Source organism: Sinocyclocheilus rhinocerous, unplaced genomic scaffold (assembly GCF_001515625.1).
Source record: "Sinocyclocheilus rhinocerous isolate Xijiao unplaced genomic scaffold, SAMN03320098_v1.1 scaffold642, whole genome shotgun sequence".
Taxonomy (NCBI): Eukaryota; Metazoa; Chordata; class Actinopteri; order Cypriniformes; family Cyprinidae; genus Sinocyclocheilus; species Sinocyclocheilus rhinocerous.
Genome location: NW_015626390.1, coordinates 341461 through 360003, shown reverse-complemented (window position 1 = coordinate 360003; position 18543 = coordinate 341461). Strand labels below are relative to the sequence as shown.

General features: G+C 39.0%; 1 protein-coding gene across 1 annotated transcript in view; it reads left to right on the top strand.

Annotated features, from left to right (window-relative positions):
* The window catches only part of LOC107713916 (neuropilin-1a), a 64961-nt gene that overhangs the window by 38769 nt on the left and 7649 nt on the right, over positions 1-18543 (top strand). The window contains exons 7-11 of the mRNA XM_016519574.1: positions 5390-5545; positions 9785-9929; positions 13050-13381; positions 14430-14574; positions 16739-16849. Of these exons, the coding sequence (XP_016375060.1) occupies positions 5390-5545; positions 9785-9929; positions 13050-13381; positions 14430-14574; positions 16739-16849 (889 nt within the window). The remainder of the gene's footprint in view (positions 1-5389; positions 5546-9784; positions 9930-13049; positions 13382-14429; positions 14575-16738; positions 16850-18543) is intronic.

Below are 18543 nucleotides of genomic sequence, written 5' to 3'. Positions count from 1 at the left end.
GGCAATTTTTTTTTTTTTTCACTACCCATAGTTTAACCATAGTATTTGTAGTAGAACTGTGGTTATACAAATGGCAATCAATCAAAGCCAAAAAAAATGGTTATTACACTTTTTTTTTCCATGGTTAATTTTCTCCAAAATTCAGCCGTACAGTATAGCAAATTAACTTTAACTTTCGTAACATATTTTAAACATAATGTGATATGTTTCCAAGTGAAACTGTATATTCAATGAGAAAATAAATGGTCTGGACTTGTTTTATCCGTTAAGTTTTATCCGTCTGTAACTGATTGGATTGTTAAACGTGACCATTATATCACAGGTGGTTGAAAGAAAGAAGCTCTTGTTTTTTTGTTGTTGTTGTAGGGTTCATCTCCTCGACTATGATACAAATGATATAATTTTCTCTCTTTTCCTCTCTGTGTGAACTGTGGTTATACAAATGGCAATCAATCAAAGCCAAAAAAAATGGTTATTACACTTTTTTTTTCCATGGTTAATTTTCTCCAAAATTCAGCCGTACAGTATAGCAAATTAACTTTAACTTTCGTAACATATTTTAAACATAATGTGATATGTTTCCAAGTGAAACTGTATATTCAATGAGAAAATAAATGGTCTGGACTTGTTTTATCCGTTAAGTTTTATCCGTCTGTAACTGATTGGATTGTTAAACGTGACCATTATATCACAGGTGGTTGAAAGAAAGAAGCTCTTGTTTTTTTGTTGTTGTTGTAGGGTTCATCTCCTCGACTATGATACAAATGATATAATTTTCTCTCTTTTCCTCTCTGTGTGTGTGTGTGTGTGTGTGTGTGTGTGTGTGTGTGTGTGTTTTAAATATTCGTCCCACTTTCAAACCATCCACCTATTAGATTAAGTTAAGGAAAGAGAAGCACATGATCACCATTCAGGCACATGCATAATTTTAAAAATGATAAAAAAAAGTTCTAAAAATAACTCCAGCTAATTCCACTAGGTAAATTGGGTGATAAATGTGAGGTCTTCGAGGAGCCTATAGATCTCTCAGCTGGCAGTAATACAATTTTCATGAAAATGTGAATTAATTATACCTGTGGTTAATGGAATTTTAGAGGAGCTTTCGGAGCAACCAGGTGTCGTGGGATGGGATGGTGGGAGGAAGCCACAGTTTGATGGATGAAGTAGAACTTTGCCCTGCGAAACCTGCCGTCCCACATTTGTGTTTGCTTTGACTGGGCCATCGCGCATCTGTCTGCTCAACGTCTTAGTTCCTCCTGGCTAACCTGCACCATATGGCGTTTGAGCCTTAGACACACAAGAGCAGTTGTGGTTTTAATGATTGACCAATTTGTGAATTTTTGTTGTCCACTGATATGCAAGAGAAGGGTGAAAGAGACAAGAAAATAGACAGAATAAAGAAAAATATTAATGCACGATGCTTTATTTGTGCAGACCAGAAAACGAAGAACCGCAAATGACAAATTGTTTTAAGAAAAACACTGAAAAAATCCTGTGTAATCAACTTCCTACAAGCACATAAAGCAAAATAAACACTCTGTTGAAACAGCCACCAAACACCATAACAAGCCCATGCTAGGATGAACACAACTGTCACAGCTTTAGGAAACAGGCAGACATGTTTGACGCTTGTTTAATTCAACGCAATTAGCACGAGAAGCTTCAGTGAGTTTTGCACTAGGTTTAGGCAGATTAGATTTCTGCCACTTCCTTCTATGCAAGCCAAGGGCAAGGCAAGAACTGTCCCTTCCAACACACACACACACACACACACACACAGGCTCTGGTGTAATAAAACACACACTCTTTGTAAATTTAATTAGCTCTGAAAATTAAGCTGAGGTCCATACTTCACAGATGGACTCTGGGCAAAATGAACAAGTTTTAACATACCAGACTTTCCCATGACAGAATTATGAAAACGTAGTTACATTTGGGTTCTTGCCAGCAAGATACATTCATGAAATGTTTTTTTTTTTTTTTTTACTTCACATTTTAGATCATAGGATGTGATATAATGAGAAATGCATTATTTTATTAGTCTATTGATATATTTAGACACTTAAACAACATGCAACATCCAATAAAACAAAGAGTAGAAATGGAGAAGAATTCAAAATAACAAGCAGAGGATATGTTTTGCAGAGTCAGCTGGCTTGAGGACACATTTTCCTCTGGAGTCATATGGATTCCGGTTTGAACACTTTCTCACAGTGGTTGCAGCAGACTTTAAATTGGCTTGACCGTTATAAAACTGCACAGTCACACTAGTGACTAATATAATAATTTGGCAACTTCAGAAGTCCTCAAATGTCAATTCAAATGTCTGTGTGGTTTCAACTGTAAAAATATTTTCTTACCAAAAATGATATAATTCATCATTGTTTTTGCTTCTGTGGTCATGATTTTACAGATGAAATGCCCACAGTCAAGTCTGGCCTGTCTCCTTATAAGGAAGTGTGATACACTTTTGGAATGGCTTGTTTTCTGAAAGCCAGAAAGTGGAGTTTCTCAGCCAGGGAGTTCCCATGAGGAACTGGGGCTTTCCCTTAATCTCCTGTTTGTACTGTTTGCTTTTAAAGGTGAAGTGTGTGATTTTTTTTTTCTTGATGTTAAAATATTCTTTCCTATCTTAGTTTAATAAGCAGAGACAGCTATAAGTAAGTCATTCGTAGGTTAATTTCTCTGGAAAGTATACACTTTGTGATTCTGTGCTGCATTCAAAACATTGCTTTGTTTGTTGAAGAATCTTAAAGGCAGGGTATGTGATTTTTCAAAAACACTTTAGAAAACTGATTCGGGCCGAACAGCAAAACAAACTTGTAGCCAATCAGCAATAAGGGGCGTGTCTACTCGTGATGTGGAGGAGAGAGCTTTCAGTGCATGGGACGGACATTAGCCGAGCCGAGCGACAGAAAGATAGAGATGGCGGATAAAAAACAAAAGAGGAAAACGTCTGCAGAACGATAAGGCAATAAGTAGGACCTGTGTAAATATCGGATCAGCTTTCCAGAATATCAACATTGGCTACCAGAAATCACTTACTCTGCCTTTAACCAGCCTGACATAGCAACAGCTTAACCAATGGTGTGAGTTTAAAGCAGAATTAACTTATTTGTCGACCAATGGCAGACAGGGAGAGTATTTAGGAAACCTGTTTGAAAACAATCACAATTTTTGTAGAAATTCAAATTTGACTGGTTGTAATACATAAAAATATAAAATAATACATACAGTATATAATATATAGACAGTATTCAAATAATCATTTGCATATTTGGGAAACCAGTGCTTATATTTTTTCAATATACTGCAATATATGCATGGACCATGCTAATAAATATGAAAAATATATAGCAATGAGGACAAAAACTGCACTAAACTTTTACATTTAACAGCTTTATTAAAAAACTCAAGTAATTTCTCAATATTTATTTATTTATTATTCATGTACATCTGTATATTATCAAGTGCATTGTTTAATATAAAATGTCATCACGATATATAAGTAAATATATAAGTAAAGTGGCAATTCCTTATGTATCATACAATATGTATGGAAGCCCATTTCCGCCACGTAAGAAAAAAATGAATTCCTTAAAAAGTCAAAATGATGACATACTTAAGTCATAATTACGAAATAAAAAGTCAAAATTATGATTTACTCAATTGAAATTATGACTTTAAAAGTCATAATTACGAGGTAAAAAGTTGAAATTATGACTTAGTAAATCAAAATTATGAGATAAAAAGTTGAAATTATGACTTAAGTCATAATTACGAGATAAACAGTCATAACGTTTTGAGATATAAAATGCTTAACGTGCAACTCAGCGTGTTGCGTTCATATTCTGGGCTATATTCTGCTTGTCTGTAAATGGTATATGCTTTATTAATAAGGTGTAAATTGAACTTGGTCCCCCAAACTGCCAAATTAACTCGTTTCAGAATGTCCCGTTTATCAACAACCCAATCGCTGGGTTTGTCCATATTTTACCCAGCGCTGGGTTGTATTTAACCCAGCATTTTTTAGAGTGTAAGGAAATATATTTTCTTTGGGAAAGCTGTAAGGCTTATATACAGTATATGAAGGATTACTGTAGTAAAATGTATTGGAATTGCTCGCTTTTTTCATCAGTTTCTTTTCCCCTTTTTTTAGTTTCTTTCCCCCTTTTTTCCCTCTCTTTGTCTTTTTGAAGCAGAAAGTGGTTAATAAATCACGAGGCGCTCATTAGTTCTGATCTGTGATCAGCTGGTGTGAGGGAAACTGATCCAGACTGTCTCTTCTCCAGCCAAGCTTTCTGATCTCAAATCGCTGGCTGTTCCACAGCTCTCTTATCTTCCTGCCATGTATATTTTAGCACAGCCAGATCAAATCAGATTTTAATATCGTTAAACTGAGTCAGGATGTACAAATGCTGCACAATAGGGAACAGACAGAGTTTGCAATTAGCACTTTCTTCACTAATTGAGTTTGAGACTAGCAAAACCATTATGTTAGTTCATGTTGAGTACAAAAGGAATATGATATTTAATGAAAAGCTGGTATTGGTGATGATTAGTGTATCTACAACAGATCCACTACATGGATGTTATCCTGCATTTTTAGCTAGTTTTAGCTCTGACGGCTATGTGCCGCTGACATTGTCTTAGCTCTACTGTAAATGTTTGTTCACCAGTGACATTTTTTGAAAATGTTGTATGGGATGACATTAGTTTCAGATTATGGCAGGTTTTTTAGCCTCTCCGAGCACTAAAGCATCTCCCCAAAAACCTCTGCTTGGCACTTTTCACTGTCCATTTGCTCAGTATATGCTGTGGAAGCAAATGGCTGAATCCTGCTCAAAGATCTCAATTTTTTTTCTTTTGCATAACAAAAATGAGATATTAATGAGATACCCCCACATCCTATCCTGTGTATTACAGCTCTGATAATCCTGGATATGACCAAATCACCCACATCTCTGTCCACAGTGTTTTCTCTTCCAGTAACCCCTGACCACACTCTCCTGACTGCCTCTCAGACGCACTCACCGCACGCTCACGGGAATGACATCACAACTCATGACTTCTTTATGAAGCATTCATTTTTCAATACGGCACACGTCTGAAATACACGTTTCCTTTCAAATGAATTTTTTCCCCGACACAGGCTCTATGAAGTTAAATATCCTTCCTCATCCAATAAGCTCTTGTCTCCCGTTCAGGAAATTAAATCATCACATCGAATATGCTTTATTAAATTGGGATTCATTAAAATTAATCTTTCATTCTAATATTCACCTGGGGTCTTATGAGCCCAATATGTGACACCCGATAAGCCACTTTTAAAGTGATACTCCCTCTGTTCGGAGTAATATAGAAGTAATATTGTTCTCTCTCTCCTCAGGTTGATCTTGGATTCCTGCGCTTTGTCTCGGCGATCGGCACACAGGGAGCAATCTCTCAAGAGACCAACAAGAAATATTATGTGAAGTCCTACAAGGTGGATGTAAGCTCAAACGGAGAAGACTGGATAACTATTAAGGATGGCCCAAAACAGAAGGTGACTTATTTGCTTCCTTTCATGGTCCTTCTTAAAGGTGCAATGCATCCCTTTTCTGATTTAACCCAGTGCTTTTCAACCTTTTTGACTTCAAGATCCACCATTATCCACAACAATATTCAAAGCCCCATGACTTCTGTTCATGATTTACTGGATTGGATATTTAAAGAGGTTTTTACTGTATATTTTAAAATATTTTAGAGCTTGGCATAACTAAATGTATTTAAAATGTCAAGAATTAATTGATTTACATGACTTTTCCAGGTCTACAAATGACAGTTTTCATATATCCAGGTTTTCCAAGACAGTGGGAACCATGATTGAATCAATCAATCAATCAAACAATAAATAAACTTGTTGAGGGGGCCAATTAAGATCATTTTAAGTCATCTTGAAACTCGTTGAGAACCACTGATTAAACCAATGTTAGCATGTCGGGTCTCAGAAACAAAAAGTCGTATGGAAGAATTGCTATAAGAACTTTAACAAAAATACAACGTGCACATTTATGCTTTTAAGCTCTCCAAAATGCCTTGAACTATAGACATCCAGTGTAAACACAGTTTTTATTTGTTTTTTGTTTTTTTGTTTTTAAACTAAACAACAAGTCGAAAGGATTTTCTGTGGTTGATAAAGCTTAAAGGGTTCACCCAAAAATGAACATTAGCCGACCTCATACATCATCCGCCCGGAGCTGCTTCTGTGTACAACTGCTGGCGCAAGCTACATTAAAGTGATTATTACGTTTTGAATATGGGTCCATTAAGTCAATTTCGACTTGTAAAGTCATAATTTCGACTTTTTATCTCATAATTTTGAATTTTTAGCTCATAATTTCGACTTAGTAAGTCATCATTTCAACTTTTTATCTCGTAATTATGACTTTTAAAGTCATAATTTCGACTTAGTAAATCATAATTTCGACTTTTTATCTCGTAATTATGACTTAAGTATATCATAATTTTGACTTTTTAAGGCATGAATTTTTTTCTTACGTGGCGGAAATGGGCTTCCATAAATATGTTGTAATATATTAGCACAATATGTTATTCTGTATATTTTCAATATGCATTGAATAATTTGATATATTGATCATTAATAGTCATATACACCTAGGATGACTTGAGGGTGAGTAATTTATGGGCTAATTTTCATTTTTGGGTGAACTAACCCTTTAACTTGTTTTAAACCTGGAACATTCCGTTAACAGTTAAATGTTGCATTTTCATATAACAATGAAATAGTGTTAGAAAGTCCTGGTAGAAGATCAAGTTTGGTTCCGTACAGCTCACTTTCCGCTAAACGATAAAGAAGCTTTTATTTTCTCAGCCTAACATGGAAGTAATCTGTAACTAGGTACATTTCCAGAACTCCTTGGCAGGAAGCCCTGTAAACATCTTCCTGTATTGTAGCGCTGTCACCGTGTGCCTCCGTTACACCAATCCATGCTCCAGATCCAGATGGGAACGCCACGCTCATGTGTTCTGCAGGGCTTGTGTTTCTCTGACTCCATCATGTGCCCAGTGTGGTATGTTAATCCGCCCTCTTAAAAGACTGAATTTGCAAGCTCTGTAAAAACTCCAACTCCAAAGCCACCACAGTAGTCTGACTGATTTTCTTTTTCCTTTTAAGGAATGATGTCAACATTTGTGGTAGGGCTTTTTTCCTTGAAAGGAAGAACAAAAGAGTTAATAAACAGAGTCGCAAATGGAGAGAGTGAGAGAAGGAGAAGGTTTATCAGGTTTAGAGTGTTTGAACAGCTGGTTGGACGCACTTGAGCACATGAAGGATTGAATGAGGACCGAGGAGACGCTGATCGATTAGCCATCGGGTGAAATGTGTCCCTCAGCACAGAAAAGTTAACTGCAGGAAGACATGCCTATTACATTTGACACATGGGCTCTGTCTTAAAACCTAGTGAGCTACCTACCCAGACAGCATTTTGGGGATCATATAGCCAAGACAGGTTCTAAAAGAACAATGAAAAGCATCTGAATGAACCTCATAAAACCTGTCAAGGACAAGTCCAGATCATAGTTTATGCCATTATAGAAAAATAAAAACAAAATGTAAAATTTTTTCCCCCAACCTTTTCTCCCCAAATTGAAATTATTACAGGAATTTCATAATTTCAAGAAACAAATCAGCTGGAATGTGAAAAAACATGATATATTTTAATATAATTACTTTAATATAATTATAATTACTTACTTAATTCATTAAAATAGTCACAATGCAAATCTGAAATTATTATAAAACAACTTTTCTTTCAAAATGCAATTTCATTTTAATTTTCACTTGATTTTTGTCAGAAATGTGAACTGGGCATTGTGAGATTTACCTGAACCAAAGATTCTGTCTCTGTAGGCAGCTTCATAGATTTTGAGATACTTCCAGTGTATGAAGTTTATGATTTTGTTTTACTCATTTGTGAGTGCAAGATGCGCTCATATGCATGTTTACGTCTGCTTGACAGACTCTAACAATATAAGGTTTGAAATAGACCTGTCAAGCTCAGCAAGCCAATTAGACGCTTGTGTGTGTGTTTGTGTGTGTGTGTGTGTGTGTGTGTGTGTGTGTGTGTGTCTATGTGCGTACACATCTTCATGCCTGGAAGTAACAGTGAGCTTAAATATACCCAAAGGCCCAATTTCTGTGTCGACCCTCAACTAAAGTACACTGTTCTCTTTTTAGAGCTTGCATTTTTAAGGTGCGGTGCCTTGTTTCTGTCTGCCTGGCTCTAAAGTGCTTTTGTGAGGTGAGGGCCCATTTACAGACTGCTGAAACAGCAGTTCGGCTGCGGGGTTGTTGCACAAAGGAAAGCCTTTTTACTACTTAGAGCAGTAGAGCAGAGCATTGGCGTGACATTTAAAGATAGTGGATGGCTCCTCATGTGTCCCCTCCCAGACACACACGTTTTGACAAGTAGTGACCAGGGACACGATTAGCAGTATGGATTCTGGGATAGACGGATGGCTGTATGCCCTGACTGGGGCTTAGCAACACTTGGCCATCCTGTACGGCTTACAGTTTGACCTTGTCTAGTTTACAATTGTGTTGAACGTATTGATATTAAAGCAATATGCTAAGAGAGAGGCTGTGCATTGCAGGGATTTTACCATTCATAGAGGGTTAACCCCCTTAACCAGGGTAAAATCAGTACTGTAGCAAGTGGTCTAGATTGACCTGTTGCTTGGTGGCAACAGCAAAATGATTAATAGGGTTTGCACAAGTGGGTTCCATGAAGTGTTTAAGAATTTAAGTACATGAATACTTGAAAATCAGCTTCTTTTGTTGTTGTTTTGTTTTAGCAATTAAAATAAATACAGAATATGCATGTATGTAACAAGGAACACGAAATAAACAATAATCAATTTTCCAGAAATCAGACTGTGGGTTTGAGCATCCTGTAGTAATGCCTGATTGTTTCTTTGAAGTAATGTCTATAAGGACACTGAATAAAAGACAACAATGCTCGAACAACTGTAAAGTCTTATGAAGAATTGTGTATTGAAAATTATAAATGTTTCTGATCACTAAGGACACAATCTTACATAACTTATGGGCTTTTTACCCAACAGGTCAGAAGTCATTAGTATTCAAATTTGCATAATTATTTTAGTGAATCAGGTGAAAAAACAGCAAGTGCAATTCATTCTTAACTCTCCTCGCAATTCAGAAAAAAAAAATCTGAAACTGAGGAAGTAAAAGAGAGATCTTTCAAGATGTACTTAAAAACCTGTTGACCTTTACATCGTGACCTGTGAAACAAGATACTATGAACAACAAGGTTGCCTTTGCTTTAATTAGTCTTTCTTTTAACAATTGTGTCTTCCTTCGACACATTTCCAGATCCTCCCTTCACAGAGAACATGTGCTAGCTGTCAGCAAGAATCAGTGCATATGGACATAACACAATCTGATTCATCGCTATGTCTGTTGCAACAACAACAGAAACCATTGTGTAACTGAAGCGTCAAAAACATTCAGCACTAGTTGTAACCCAGACTCTGACATCACAAAGTGGCCTTTGTATTGCTACCCAGTTGGCTCCACAGATAATCTAATGCTCTATTTAGTTTCTCACATTTGAAGCCACTGATCTAAACACATTCCTGTCATTTGTCTCTGTTTCTGGGGCACAGTGTTAGGTGAGTCCCAAGCCTCAAAGGTCTGTCCTTGGTGACTCGCCTAAACAAACCATGTTAATAATTAATGTGTTTGTTCTTCGTTTGTCAGATTTTCCAAGGGAACACCAACCCTACTGATGCAGCGAAAGCCATGTTCCCCAAGCCCACGTTGACGCGATACCTCCGGATCCGACCCTACTCCTGGGAGACCGGCATCGCCCTGCGCTTCGAGGTGTATGGATGCAAAATCTCAGGTTGGTTCCAACACAATCTGTCAACGGCACAACTGGCATACATCAAAAATGTTTAGAAGCAGAGTGTTAATTCAGATTCAGAAGCTGGGTTTTGTCAACACACCACTCCATCATAATCTTTCAATTAAATAGTTTACATTTTGCTTGCTTTGGAGGCAGGCGTATGGAGAAGTGTTTATTCATGCCTCTGAAAGCCATGTGCAAACCGTGCATGTGCAATATTGGAGGAGCTATTGCGTTATAGACAAGTGTTCACGTCAACGAAAAGGACCGTGTATTCATGTTTCCCCATGTTTGGATGTACTTCATTCAAAATTAATGGCATGCACAGCGTGCACGGCTACTGCTGCAACCTCTCCACTTCTACCCCAATTCTGCCTCTACCCTCCTCCCCCGAGCTCTAACCTCTCAGCCTCTCTCTCAAACACACACAGATGCACATATTGCACATGCTATTGTACACGGCGAGATCTACACCCACCAGCCACAGTCAGGCCCAGCTGGCCCTGTCTTCATTTGCATACTCATCTGCATGTTTTGACATGGCTCCACCCTACAGAGCTTTGATTGCAAAAGCTTTCATATCATCAGCGACTCCCCGCTGAGAACATTTCCTCATATGTGTAGGAGGAGGGCGAGCGTGTTTGCCATCATACGCCGTCTATCAGCTATACGTTCAGCATGCATAGGGGCTTATTTTTAGAGTCTGTGTGTGTACACAGATTTAGCACTGGTTGTATATTTGTGTGTGTGTATGTGTGCGGTTCACCGCAGTTCTGGAGCGCAGCTGTTGCAGTCGTGTTTTGGACGGGTGAACAGACCGCATTCTAAACACATCACAAGAGCGGAGGCCTCCCAGTGACATCATCAGTGTGCATCGGGATCCCTTGTGATGATGTGGCCAAGAATCTTACTAATGAGTACCATGGTATTACTACTGTATGTTTTTTGGACAAGGTTAAACATATTTTGAAGATATACTTTGATACTCTTTTGCACATTGACCATGGTACTACCCAGAATATCATGGTACATGTCCAAAAACATTGAAAGTACCCGATGAGTACCATAGAAACACCATCATTTTAGTAGCAAGGTACAAGTGCTATTATCAAGGTACCAAAGTATTATCAAGTGATACTATTACCATTTTACCATGGTTGCACCAAGGCATATAAGCAGACCATGTACTTGTACCAGTATGATAACCATTCATTACCATGGTAAGTATTAAAAGTACCATGATATTACCATCTGATACCATTTCACCAAGTTGCATATCACTTTTATCAAGGTACTGCCACAAACTCTATTCCTGGGCACTATGTTTGTAAGCGCTGTACCTTGACACTACCAACAGAGGATGCCTGCCGGCAGTTAAGAGGTGGTCTTGTGCACTGTTCAGGTCTGATAGGCTTTCCACATCCACACATCCATTAATAAACTTCCTCCCGCTGTTTGTAAATAAAACCATCTGTGTGTGTGGTCATCCAGCCTTTATGTGCTGTGCACAGACCAAGCCAACAGAGGAAACACGCGATACACATGGACCAGTTCACCCTCAGGGTGTGTCTGTCAGGGTCTACCACACCAGGAGCTTCTACCATACATCCCCATCTGAGATCCATAAACAGGTCCTGATGACAGTGCCAGCCAGTGGATTGAAAATAAACTTGGTTGACTTCCAAACTTTGAGGTCCAACCACCTCAGTGAAGATCTTTTTTCATTCAGGTCCCAAAACAATTTGGCACGGCATTTTCCAAATTTGGCAGGGTTACAATAAACCCAACCCTGGCTGTACATCTACAAACAAACAATGGAAAAATCAAAGTCATGAGCATTTGTTGTTTTAGGAGAATGGAACTCACATTTGGATGCTCTGCAGTTTCTGAAGGGGTCACAGACAAGTGCTCTTTCCATTTCAAAACTACAGAGGAAGTTCCCTACATCAGTACAAAGGCACTGTTGTGAATGAAAACTCTGTTCTGGTGGTATTTCACGGGACATTAGGTTCATCTGTGACTAGTCCAAGATTGTCTCTGATGCTTTCCTGCTCCACGGGTGATGATCGTAGATTATGGTATCGCTGGCAGGTCCCAATGCGTCAGAGAAGGTACGAAAGTCATGACAGGCAACACACAGTCAGTCGGTCAGTGCTGCATGTCTGATAATTTCCCTCAACCTGCCTTTGCCTACAAGTTGCAAAGCGTGAAAAACCCTATTATCAATGCTGGAACAAAGGAAGCCAGTTTGGAGAGATGAAGACAGATTACAAGACGGATGAAGGGATAGATTTGAGGAAGGTGAATAAGAAAGCATATTAAAAACAAAAGGAAGGTAAGAGTGGAGCAGAATTGAGAATAAGAGCGAGAAACTGTTTAGAAATGAAAGGTACATACACTAGAGAAAGGTTTTAATTAGGTAGCTTGAGAAAAAGAGGCAGAGGAGTTAATGCACAAGGTCAGTGGTGAAAGGAAGATGGAGAGAGAGAAACAAAGAGAACAAGAGGTTTCTTATCTCTTCTGTCCACTTCATCAGTCTTTCCTGTGCAATGAATGTCTTTCCTTCTCTCTTTGTTCAGCCTCTTTATGGCCCGTGACCTCTTTAGGTTGTTGGTAAGAACGTTTCCCAGCTCACTGAGATGTGACCATTTCTACCAGGTTTATCAGCCAACATCATTTTTTTTTCTTCTCCATTCTCTCTCTTCCTCTCAGACTCACCCACTCACAGCTAATCTAATCTTTTGTAGACACGTCCCTCAATTATCATTCAATTCTTCCACTATGTTCTCAAACAACCCTCTCTTTCTCTGCGTCCGTGAGTTTTATTGGAATGACAAATAATGGTACATTTGTTTTGCCACAGCAGTGGCAGGTTAGATAACAGTCTAACCGAGGGATAAGGGTTTGGCTGGTTAGCATGGCCCTGTTAGCCCCTGCTGGTAGATGCCAAAACTACACAATTTGGGTCCATAATTATCTTTCTCCTTTGATGGCCAATACATTTGACTGCAAATACATTTTTCTCTGTCTGCTGCTTTTCATGTCACATCTCAGGATAGTCACTAGTGAAGGGTTCGAAACTTCCTTGAATCTAATACTCTCTTTGTCCTTCAACAGAGTACCCATGTTCTGGAATGCTGGGAATGGTCTCAGGCCTTATCGCAGACTCTCAGATCACAGTTTCGTCCCACACCGAGCGCACATGGGTCTCAGAGAATGCCCGTCTTCTGACCAGCCGTTCGGGATGGACGTTGTTGCCGCAGCCCCAGCCGTATGTGGATGAGTGGCTGCAGATAGATCTGGGTGAGGAGAAACTGTTCCGAGGGTTGATCATCCAGGGAGGCAAACACCGTGATAACAAGGTATTCATGAAGAAGTTTCGGCTGGGCTACAGCAACAATGGATCTGACTGGAAAATGGTGATGGATGCTACTGGCAACAAGCCCAAGGTAAGATATAGGGAAGCTGGAAGGTAGTTAGACATAAACTGGTTGTACATTTAGAATAGTTTTAAATCACTATGAGGTTCTTAAGCGCTAGTCTGAGATTTGTTTAGCCTGATTTTAGGAAATGTGTTAAGAAAGTTGAACGTGGAGCTATAATGTATTCTTCCCGAAGCCTTTTAGATGGACAGAGAAGAGAATGATAATAATTAGACTAATGCTGTGAGTACAATATTGGGCAAACATCCCAAATGCATTCAACGATACTACTAATAATCTTAATCCTAAAAACAGTCATAATACCAAAACAAAATAACAGTATAGTGTTAATTTGCGATCATAGTGAAAACAGACAAATTTCAAAAGAAATGTTACAGTACGTGAAATACATGAAATGTGTGACTTTTTTGTAGAACATAGACTATGTGCCTTATCCCCTATCAAAAAGCTGGATTGGAATATCAATCCTAAAAGACCCCTTTTAAAACCCTTATATCTCTGCCTTAGTTTGAAGGACAAAAGGAGACACATTAGCTCTAAAAACCATTAATGTACTTTCATGACTTCTCGACTTGTTCTGTACCTTTGTTACCTCTGGCGAGTGTCTTTTCGTCTTTCTTTCCTTTTTTCTGTCTGTCTCCTGTGGTACCTCTTGTCTGGGGTTTAAGGCTTCAGAAGTGTGAAGTCAAAGGCAGATGCTTTTGAAAGCCTGTGCATCCTGCTGTCGTAGACTACAGTGTTAGCCCGCAGCCTTTCTTTTTTGCGCTAGCTCAGCCGTACAATGTCAGAAGTAAAGTTGAAGACTTTCTTTTCTCCAGTGCTTTGTTGCATTAGAAATACAACAGTGCCCAAGTTAAGAAAGGTGTGAGCTGCGTGCCCTCTCACTCGTTCTCTTTCATTAAAGCTCTGTTCTTTGCTTTCCCTGTCAGACTAACTTTTGGGATACTCTTAATAAAGCTTTCACCTTTATCTTTTCCCATTTATGTCTTTCCAAGTTCTCTTTCTCTGCTTGACTGCCAACTATTGTCTCTGACTCTGTCGTTGTTCTTGGCAGATATTTGAGGGGAATTTGAACTATGACACGCCAGTGTTGAGGACGGTGGAGCCTATATTGACACGCTTTGTTAGGGTGTACCCAGACAGAGCCACTCCTGCTGGGATGGGACTTAGATTGGAACTCCTGGGCTGTGAAATGGAAGGTAAGTTGAAAACTCATTCACAGACACACAGATAACCCCACATTCATACCACTACTGAGGAGTACTCAAGTAGGGATGCTACTGACTTAAAGGGTTAGTTCACCCAAAAATGTTTAGAAGCATTTCTGTCATTAATTACTCACCCTCATGTCGTTCCAAAACCGCAAGACCTTCGTTCATCTTCAAAACACAAATTAAGATATTTTTGATGAAATCCAAGAGCTTTCTGACCCTCCATAGACAGCAAGGGAACTACAACATTTAAGGCCCAGAAACGTAGTAAGGACATCGTTAAAATAGTCCATGTGGCATCAGTAGTTCAACTGTAATTTTATGAAGCTACAAGAATACTTTTTGTGCGCAAAGTCAGTCTCCGGTCTTCCGGTCAGTCTCCTCCACCATTCACGAGAGTACCAAAACGCGTGAACGTGTGTCAAAGACTGACACGGAAGAGAAGAAATTGTTGAATAAAGTCATTATTTTTGTTTTCTTTGTGCACAAAAAGTATTCTCGTAGCTTCCTAAAATTACGGTTTATCCACTGATGTCACATGGACTATTTCAACGATGCCCTTACTTCTTTTCTGTGCCTTGATCGTGGTAGTTCCCTTGCTGTCTATGGAGGGTCAGAAAGCTCTCGGATTTCATTAAAATATCTTAATTTGTGTTCCGAAGATGAATGAAGGTCTTACATGAGGGTGAGTATTTAATGACAGAATTTTCATTTTTGGGTGAACAATCCCTTTGACTACATTTTCAGTCACATTAATAGTTGCTCTGCTGTTTTACAAATAGTGTAACTTTAGGCTAGTGTAGCGTGTTGCTTATTCCAACAATCGTTTTCAAAGTAACAGCGATTCATACACATAATGGACAATCTTGCAGCAAGTCAAAGACAGATTGTCCAAAGCAAGTGAACAAAAGACAAACAAATAGACCTTTGATCTTAAAGGAATTTGAAGGTCCTCAAGTGTGTGGTCTTATAGTACAGATGCTATTTGATTGAATTTGGACTTATCTACTCAAGAGGACAGGATAGGGTACGGCTTAGCTTTCTTCATAATTACTTGTCCCGCAGATGTGGCATCAAAGGATGTCTCCAACCCAGAAAACCAGGGGCCTGTGACACTCCTAAGTAACAGGGCCCCTCACAGCTGGAGATAATCTTTGGTCCACCTGCCTTGAAGGATTACGGAAAGGTCCTTTATGTCTTCCCCTCTGTCTTTCCTTCTGAATTAGTTTAGCTCTGATGGGGTGTGTGTGTGTTTTCTGTTGAGGCAGCGTTAAGTGGATTTACATATTGGATTTCTGAGCGACTGTGAGACTTGCTTGTGTAAGCCACAGCATCCCACCGGGAGCTTTAGTCGGATGATAATGCTTGATTTCACTTTTAATGCCTGTCCACACTGTGTATATAAATTCACCCCATTTCTTTCTCTGTCTTAGCTAAACCCTCAAAATCAAACAAGTGAACCCATACGCATTCCTAACAGCAGGGCGCTAAGTCCTAGCAGGAGTGTGCGATGCGATCAACAATGCTGTCCAGAGCCAGCACGGTGACCTCGCTGTGACCCCTCTGCTTTAGAGACTCTCTTTAAAATGCCCTCAGTTCACCCGCGCAACTTCCACTACAGCTCCCGTTTCCCCCTCTCCCTCCATGCTCATTTTTTCCTCTCCTTCTATCCCGGGAAAGCCCTACAGGCTTAAGGGCAGCTCATTACAAGCTGAGAGTAAACACAGGGCTTTAGGCAGATGTAGGCAAAGGCCACATCCAAAGGGGCACAGGCAGCCATAATGAGAGGATGCACAGCAGTTTCAGCGAGCTGTACCGGCCCAGGGTGGAGCATAACATCCTCAACCCTGCAGCCAGAGTCACGCACAGGCCCGTATCAAAGGGCTACAGACTTGGAAAGACTACAGAAAGAGCATAATCATTAAGATGATTTGTGGAATGACGTACAAAAAATACCATAGAAGTACGTGGTTTTGGACTTTCAGTAATCACCTTTAAAAATGATGAAAACGTACCCTGGTGCTGCCATGGTTTTTTGGGAAGCGAGGTGATTCATCACTTGTCACTTTATTTTGTTAAAGCTGTGTCACAGTTTGTATTTTCATGAATAATGAATATCTTTTTCTCTCTATCTTTGACTCTCTCACTCTAGTTCCCACAGTGCCCCCTACTACACCCGCGTCCTCTACCGCGCCATCAGACGAGTGTGATGATGACCAGGCCAACTGCCATAGTGGAACAGGTGATGACTACGACCAGACAGGTGCTAACACCCGCCTGCAGAGACTGCACCCTTACTTACTGCATCTTGCTCCTTTTGCTATGCTAATCCCACTAGACTAACCGCCTCCCTTGCTTCCGCAAATATCAGCTCTTCTAGCCTTTTTTTTGAGGAATGCTAATACAAATCACTCCTCACACTATGACCCCAAATCTCTTTGCATATAACCACACTTACCATACTGCTCCTACTAGAAGTGAAGTATACTGTGCATGGTATGCAAATGTTCTGTATGCATCTAATACTGAAATAACTAAGCTCCACTTGACCTTCCATTTCATTACAAAAGCCAGACAGTGATGAATGAACGGCGAGCGATATCAAATGCAATCTCAACTTGTACTTTGTGGACTGCCAAAAGTTAAGATCGTTTTATACAAAATTGGATTAAAAATGCAAATTTACTGTATTTAGTTCTGAGATGGTAATGCGTCGCACTAATATAAAACTGCAAGGTCATGTCACAACATTGTAGCATACTACAGTAAAGTCAGAAAGAGCTTCATTGCCAAGTATGTTTGCACATACAAGGAATTTGTTTTAGTGTCACAAGCTTAAAACAAGTACAGTTTAAATAGTCCATTATCACAGAATACTACATACTGCTTCACATACATTACATTTAAAAATGGTAAGTAGTACACAGTATATACTGTGTATTATGCAGAATTTAACATGTACAAACTAAGATCAACTACTGCTTAAATTGCTCAATTTACTGTTTGCTTACTACATACTGCTTTATTTTAAGGAAATAGTATGCAGAATACAGTATATAGTGTGTAGCATGTAGCATGCAGTATGTTACTATTCCATTTCAATTTATTCCGTTCAGTGGCGGACTGGCCATCTGGAGCACCGGGAGTTTTCCTGGTGGGCCGCTGTACAATGTGGGCCGGCCCTTTGCGTAAACATATATAAAAAATGAATTGTAGTAAAAGTACGTATATCCTTCCATCGGCAGAGACGAATTGCCTGCTCACCGAGCGACCCACTTGATTCAAAAATTCTAATTAATTTAGCGTTCTCAGTGCAGCGGCTCAAAAGCGCTCATCAATGTCAAAATGTTTGAAATAGCCAATCAAAGTGTAGAAGGCGGGATTTACTGTTCACAGATGCTGCGCTGAGCTGCGCACGACTTGAATGCGAGCTAATGTAAGCAGCTAAACATGACGAGACATCAGTTAAAGAACAGCATTTATTTGAAATATAAGTACTTCGTAATAAGTATAAATATATTTACTGTCACTTAAATCAATTTAATCCAACCTTGTTGAAGAAAAATATTAATTTATATGTTTTTTAATCTTAATTAAACCAAGACTGAATTGTATCACATTTTCCACAAAAATATTGTGCAGCACAACTGTTTTCAACATTGATAATAATCAGAAATGTTTCTTGAGCAGCAAATCAGCATATTAGAATGATTTCTGAAGATCATGTGACACTGAAGACTGGAGTAATGATGCTGGAAATACAGCTGCGCATCACAGGAATAAATTACATTTTACTATATATTTGCATAGAAGACAGCTATTTTAAATTGTAACATTATATATTTCACAATATTACTGTTTACTGTATTTTTCATCATCAAAATAATTGTTATACTCTTTTCCACAATTGGAGCTCTATTCATTAAAATGACAGGAGATGTCAAGCTCCTGCAAAAA